Raw genomic sequence first — 7,793 nt, forward strand, 5'->3', positions numbered from 1 at the left:
TAAATTAATATTATATTATGTTGACAATTTAGAAACCCACATAACTAAAATACATGTATAAGTTATGAGGCATATTACTTTGTGCGTGGAATAACTAATATATATTTATATATATAACTAACCCCTACATAACTAGTACATGCATAAAATAATACATAGATTGAGTTGCAACTTATCCCTACATACTAATACATGCATAACTCTAACTAGCTACCAAACGACCCTTAAGGGTTTGGAACGGATAATAAGAGGGGTTTATCTGCAACAAAGATTGTGGCACACTTACAACAGGTAGAACATTTTAGTTAGCCTCAGTTTAACAAGGTTCTACCACTACAGACCAGTTGCTATTGGATTCCCCCTTTACTCAAGTCGTCTAGGGACGGGACCCCAAATATAAAGGAGTCGAGATTTGTTAAGTATCAAAGGCAATACATAATGGGCTTAGCAATGGGGTGTTGCAGAAGCCCCCGGCTGGGCCGTCCCTAAAATAGTTACTGATCTTTTTTGTATAAATAAAGAGAAGAATTGAATAGAGTTGCTACCTAACTCTTCTTACTAGGTCCTATTTCACTTTTCCCTGAGCTGGGCAAAGAATTCATCAGCTTGTTAAGTAGCTCCTGAAGATTTGGCATCAGATTTCCCCCAGGATGATAAAATGGGTCTATTTGGGGCGACAGGGATTGTGGCACACTATAATCGATCACGGAGTGATCACTATGACTCCTCAACTTTCCACTATCAGCTGCATGACACGATGCTTGTACTGGAAGGTCCGGTTCTCTAGTTTCAACCTTGGCGTCATCATAAGCATGTGAACTACCAATTAGCTGGGAAGATGGTTGTCCAGAATCACAAATCTGGTCATCTGAAGGCTGAGAAAACACATCTTTTGAGTAGTTTGGTGATTGAGCATCTGCAGATGTGGGTTGAGAAGATGATTGCACATCAGATGACAGAGAAGCATTGCAAATGATAGACTCTTGACCAACTTCTGTCTGCGTTGGTAACTGGCAGAAGCGCTTAAGTTTTCGCTGTTGCTGTTGGGACTCATGTACAGTAACACCTTCAGTAGCTGAGGCAAGACGCTTTTTTGCGGCAGCAAGAGAAATTGGAGCGCAGAGAATTCCTACATCTCTGTCTTTGCCTGAGTGTTGGTTTGGGATCCTTAGGTCTGCCATCTGCCTTTGAAGCTTCGCAATACGAGCTCGAAGAAGGTCAGGTGAGTATTCTGATTGAAGGCTGTGACGCAGAATGCATTTAATTGCAGCTCTCAATGCAGATATTTCACGATTTATAGCCTTTTCCTGTGAGCAAGCTTGATACATTATGAGCACAGAACCAAAACTTGATAGTTCAAGATATAAAAGAGAAGAGTACTTACTTTGGCCTCACGAGAACCGAGTCCCTCATCATGTATTTTCTTAGCCAGCTCTTCTGCGTTTAGCACATAGTCCTTAAGGAGAGGCACAGGTGGAAACAAGTGAACACGTTTATACACATAGATGTACCTAATAGCCAGCAGCCATTGTTTTCTCATTATCAGCTTCTCAATAAAGCCTATAAAAAAAATTATATGAGAAGTCAGTTGTACAAAATGGTTTTTGATAGTATAAGTGCGACTTTGGTAGAGGAAGATAATCTCCAACATCAATTTAAGTGTCAAGTAGAATGACAATAACAACAATAACATACCCAATGTAATCCCATAAGTGGGGTCTAGGGAGAGTGATGTGTACGTAGACCTTAACTACCTTTGTGAGGTAGAGAGGTTGTTTCTCATACACCCTCGACCCAAGTAAAGCATAGTAAAACAGGTTTAAAAAGGAACTATAGTAGTGAAGAAGCCATGATGAAAATAATAGATAAAATAATAGTAACCACAACAAATAATATGATAACTGAAGAAAAATGAAACAAAAGGTAATACAAAAGTCGAAGAATAAAATAGTAAGAGCGTAATAATAATAATAATAATAACAACTAAACAACGTTTGACTACCTACTAACCTTCTACCCTAATCCTTGACCTCCATATCCTCTTATCTAGGATCAAGTCCTCGATAAGTTGCAGGTGTCATGTCCTTTCTAATCACCTCTCCCAACATTTCTGTTGCCCAACTCTACCTCTCTTCAAACTCATCCATCACCTCCTCCTTGGGGCATCTTTGCATTTTTCTTCACATGTCCGAACTATCCCAACTTTGCTTTCCTCATCGTGTCCATCACCAAAGCCTCCCATCTTGTCACGAATATCTTCATTTCTAATCTTATCTCTCATAGTATTCTCACACATCCATCTCAACATCTTCATTTTCACTACTTTCATCGTCAGGATGTGCGAGTTCCTGACTAGTCAACACAACACCCTGTATAACATAGATGGTCTAACAACCACTTTATAAAACTTACCTTTTAAATCTTGCTGATACATTCGTATCAAACAAGGCACTGAATGCGAGTCTCAATCATCCACCTTGCTCCAACATGAGGTGTAACATCATCATCAATCTCTCCATTTCCTTGAATTTTTTTGACAAAGCATTTCCTTGAATTATTGACCTAAGATACTTGATACTTTCTCTCTTGGAGGTAACTTGTGTATCAATCCTCACTTCCATATCTACCTTGTGCGTCACGTCACTGAACTTGCACTCCAATTACTCTGTCTTAAACATGTTCAACCAAACCCTTCAAACTCCAAGGTCTGTCTCCAAAACTCCCGTCTATTGTTAACTGTGCCGCGTGTCTCGTCAATTAATACTATGTATTTGCAAATAACAGATATCATGGCCCTCCCTTTATTAGATTTGTTGATTAGTTCATCCATCACCAAGGCAAAATAAAAATGGGCTAAGAGTTGATCTCTGGTTTAACCCTATCACGAATGGGAAGTGTTCCAAGTGTCCTTGCAGTGTCCTCATCCAAATCGTGGCTCCATTGTACATATCCTTAATCGTCCTAGTGTATGCCGTACGACTCCTATACATCCAAAATCTCCATTAACGCCCTTAGGGACTTTGTCATATGCTTTTTGTAAGTCAATGAACACCATATGTAAGTCCCTCTTCCTTTTCCTATATTGCTCCGCCAATCTCATTATGAGATGAATGACTTTTGTAGTTGATCACCCCGACATGAATCCAAATTGATTCTCAAAAATAGACACACCCTCCTCAACCTCTTCTCCACCATTCTCTCTCAAACTTAGATAGTATGGCTTAGCAGCTTAATACCCCTATAGTAGTTACATTATGAATATCACCATCGTTCTAGTACAACATAATCATTGTACTCCGCCTTCATTCTTCGGACATTTTTGACATCCTAAAAAGTTACATTAAACAACTCAATTAGCCCCTCCATACCTGCCTTGCTTGCACTCTTCCAAAATTCCACCAGAATCTCAGTTGGCCCAATCACCCTCCCCCTTCTCATCTTACAAATAACTTCCTTAACCTCCTAAATCTTTATACCCCTACAATACCCAAAATCTCGACAATTTCAGAGTGCTCTAAATTACCCAACACAATATTTTCTCCTTATTCGTTCAAGAGTTTATGAAAATATGCATGTCATCTTCATCGATTGTGTGCCTCTTCCTCCAGTACATTGATTTCCTCATCTTTGATGCACTTCATTTGGTCCAGGTCTCGGACCCTTCTCTCACCTTGGTGAGCCTATACAACTTCCTATCCCCACCTTTGTCCTGTAGTTCTTCATACAAGCGTTCAAAGTTGTCATTTTAGCTGTTGTAACCTAACCTCGCTTCCTTATTCACCACCTAATACCTCTCACTATTAACCCGCTTTTCCTCCTCGTCTTTGCTTTCCACCCATTTCATAAAAGCAGCCTTCTTGACTTTTACTTTCCCCGGGACCGCCCTATTCCACCACTAATCCCCTAGATCTACACCCATATTACCCCTCGAAACTCCCAACACCTCACTAGCTACTTTCCTAATGAAATTGGTTGTCCTATCCCACATACTGTTTGCATCCCCACTACTCCCCTAAGCCCCATCGCCATCAACTACTCCCCCATCTCCTGAGCACTGGCAGTAGTCAAGCCACCCCATTTGATCCTCAGTAGATCATATAAACTTCTTTTCTTCCGCTTGCTCTTAATCTCTAAATCCCTTGTCAAGAGCTTATGTTGAGTTGTAAGATACTCACTCGGATAAACTTACAGTCCTTACACAGACTTCTATCACATTGTATGTCTACTAAAATGCCTACTCCATTCCTATTCCTCGAGACTCCTGAGTACGACAAATTAAACCAGTCTACATCTAACCTTAGTTCCTACCTGTCAAGTAGATTGAGATGGAAAATAATTAGTTGTAGCATATATAGCTGGAGATTTTATGCTTCAGTGTATAGGAAAGATAAGGTAGATGAAATAAGTTCAGCACAAAGACCCATGTATCAACAGTAGCAGAGGCTAATGACACCCTCTATCCAAAATAATGAATCCTAATAGAAGATAGCACCTAAGGTCTCACAATAACCAAAAATTGTAAAATAAAAAATTAATACATATGCACACAAAAATGAACACAATTCATCACCAATTAAAATTGATATCAAGTAACTATACTTTCTGCACTCTGATTAGAACTTCAGAAGGTTGCCCAAGTGTACTGCAAAGAAATAATGGAAAGGACAATGACAGACAACTAAAAAAGTTGCTGTGTGAAGGTCCAGTCAAAAGGTATCACTTTGTACTTCCAAATAAAGAAGACCATAATTGTGCATATTGTCGAAGATCCTCTTAGAACATCAATGCTAATCCAATACCTTTGATGAAATCATCCACTCTCTCCCAATAAAATTTGAAAGAACAAAAGATGATCAAACTATTTACCATAGACAAAACATCCAAAAAGGCCATAAGAACACAAAGTGGTCAATCAAAAGATAACAGTCATGCTCATGCTTTGTGAGAGCTGAATAAAGTTGAAAAATAGAAACCCAACATATAACCAGCAGCTAATATATCATGCTTGCGCCCCCAAGGCCTAGCTCGAGTGGCAAAAGGTGGAGGATTTGTGACTTAGGTCGCAAGTTCAAGCCCCACACCATGCAAAGCGAAGCCCGGTATTTAAGTGGAGAAGGGTAGAGGGGCGGGCCCATTATCCACCGAGTTTAGAAGGCTGTGATTGGTCCAAAGGGCAGGTCACAGACGGATTTCTCGGTTATCAAAAAAAATAAAATATATCATGCTTGGTCTGTATGTGCATATTCATGAGAGAGGGAGAGGGAGGGAGGGAGAGAGAGAGAGAGAGAGAGAGCATACATGGGACCTTATCTCTTAACCCTAGGATTTTGAACAGATTAATTGCTCTTCTAGACTTGTAAACAATCTCCAATAGGCCTAGAAGCTCATCTGAATCATAAGAGGATGATAATTCAAAAGTAGCTATAAGTTGCAAAAAGCGTAGGACCTCTGAAGGATTCAGCTGTGATCCGGTCAATGTTTCATGCCACTCAACAGAAAGCACAAGTGCCTCTACTTTAACCTGTGGTGTTATTTCTGGAGAAACGTCTCTCAGATGCTCCAACAAATCAGAAAAACTCTTCATAACTAATGGGTCATATTTATACTTCCCCAAGTTGGCAGAACGACATTTCTGCAATGCATCCAAGACAAGCTTTGCAGGATCTGATACACAATGAATAAAACTTAAAGAACAACCAGAGATTAAATCGCATTCCCTGCCTTTCATTTCCACATTGTTGAAAAGAGGTTCAGTTTTAGAGGGATCAATAGATCTCTCAATCTGGGGACGTTCTCCTGAGAAGGTAAAATAAAACACACTATGTCATTAATATTCCACGACAATAAATAACACACAAGACTGGTCAGATTTGAATTCTTTCGAGAAGTCTTACCTGCAACACTGAGTTCATGACAAATCTGATATGCATTATCATCCTGTGCTGCAGTGTGGCACAAACTCTCAAGCTCATCTTTATTGAAGGCAGATGCCAAGCCGTAGGCACCCACTAGCAGCAGAAAACCCAAGATTGCCAGATGGTTTTCTGTTTCAGTTTTCATCTTTGCTTTCCAGTCAAATGCAAGCTTGCGAGCTTCCAATTTGGCTTCTGGTTTAAGTTTTGGTGAGAGTATCATTAATTGTTCCAGTAGAAGGATGCAACTTTTCCTGATAACACTAAGATCCAATAGAATTTCTTCACTATGAGGTTCTGGAGGATAAAATCCTTCAAGTGCTTCCAACACAAGCATCCCCGAGTCAGATGACAGTTTGAGAGCACTAGAGATTTCAATGCGCAACAACCCCTGCTCTTTCCAATGATTGTTTAGAAAACTCTGCAAGTTCTTTCCACCCATGCTCACAAGGATGGAAGTCATAGCATCGGAATGACCTAACATGCAAGTAGAGGCCTTTCCAACGGATGAGGTATAACTGAGGGCCTTGGTATCAGCAGGAACAGATGGATTAGTTGATTCCATATGCTTCAGCTGAGTCTGCTGTGGTTTCTGAGCCTCAGAAATGATAGATGTGGTTACATGTGTCTTCTGCCTTGTGAGAGATTCTATATACTCTTCAAGCTGTGAGGGTGGGTATTGAGATTGAAGGTCGTGATCCATAATGCATTTGATAACAGCTCTAATAGAAGCTACACTCTGTTCAATGGACTCATTCTGTACACAAAAGAGAAGATCAAGCATTACAAAGAAAGATCTATCTAATGGGAAATAATCATGGTGACATAAGTAGTTAAAGACCTTTTCTTTGACTGAGCACACATCTGCATAACAGTGGCTGTCAGAAATCTGAATAGTTTGTTTCAAGTCGTCTTTCAGAATCGGTATTGGCCGGAAACTGTCCGCAAGCACAAAAGCATAAGCAAATTTAACAGCTTTAAGATGTTTTTGCTTGGCTATAAGGTTCTGGATGAAGCCTGTCATCAAAATGATTTTGTTAGAACATGAATAGGTTTATACAATCCTATTAGAATAGGAATAGGTTTATACAATCCTACTAGAATAGGAATAGGAATACAAATAGAAATAGGAATAGTAAATAGTATCCTACTTGGTAAAGGATTGTATTCTAGTGTCTATAAATAGGGTCTCAATGTAATAATGTAGAAACGACAACAATTCAATAGTATTCTTCTCCTATATTTCTCACACGGGGCCTCTATGATCTTGGTAAATAATCAAAGAGCTTCCACTGCCGGCGAGCGGTTATTACTCATATATGTCGCCCGTTTGGCCAACAATTATGTTAGTAAAAGTTGGGTCACCGTGTATCTTTCATGTGATTATTTTCTCATATCTAATTTGTGTAGCACCGTGCCATCATTCCGATGACTACTTTCTTATATCTAATTTGTGTAGCACCGTGCCATCTTTCCGGTGACTACTTTTCAATTTCTGATTTGTGTGGCACCGTGCCATCATTCCGGTGACTACTTTTTCATATTTAATTTTTGTAGCACCGTGTCATCCTTTCAGTGACTACCTTTTTTTGCATATCTTATTTGTGTAGCACTGTGCATCTCTCCGGACTACTTTTCATACTTAATTTGTGTAGTACCGTGGATTTTTCCGAACTACTTTCTCATATCTGAGTTGCATAGAACCGTGTCTTTTCTGTCAGATTTGATTTGCGTAGTTCCATTCTTCTTTTCGGTGACTCCTCAAATTTGATTTGCGTAGGGTTGTGCTTAGTAGGATCATGTCATCATTCCGACCCTACCCATATTATTTCTCTTTTTCAGTAGAGTCGCTCCATCATTCCGACCCTACCCATATTATTT

General features: G+C 39.6%; 1 protein-coding gene across 2 annotated transcripts in view; it reads right to left on the reverse strand.

Moving 5' to 3' along the window:
• Positions 1–231: 231 nt before the first annotated feature.
• LOC102578235 (FRIGIDA-like protein 5) overlaps positions 232–7,793 on the reverse strand; it is a 15,340-nt gene continuing 7,778 nt past the window's right edge. For both annotated transcript variants that reach the window (XM_006354245.2, XM_015311778.1), the window contains exons 3-7: positions 6,754–6,929; positions 5,895–6,669; positions 5,299–5,796; positions 1,385–1,560; positions 232–1,307 (exon numbers count right to left, since the gene is read on the reverse strand). In XM_006354245.2, coding sequence (XP_006354307.1) covers positions 546–1,307; positions 1,385–1,560; positions 5,299–5,796; positions 5,895–6,669; positions 6,754–6,929 — 2,387 coding nt within the window. In that variant the 3' untranslated portion in view covers positions 232–545. The remainder of the gene's footprint in view (positions 1,308–1,384; positions 1,561–5,298; positions 5,797–5,894; positions 6,670–6,753; positions 6,930–7,793) is intronic.

This window comes from Solanum tuberosum, unplaced genomic scaffold, assembly GCF_000226075.1.
Source record: "Solanum tuberosum cultivar DM 1-3 516 R44 unplaced genomic scaffold, SolTub_3.0 scf00175, whole genome shotgun sequence".
Lineage (NCBI taxonomy): Eukaryota > Viridiplantae > Streptophyta > Magnoliopsida > Solanales > Solanaceae > Solanum > Solanum tuberosum.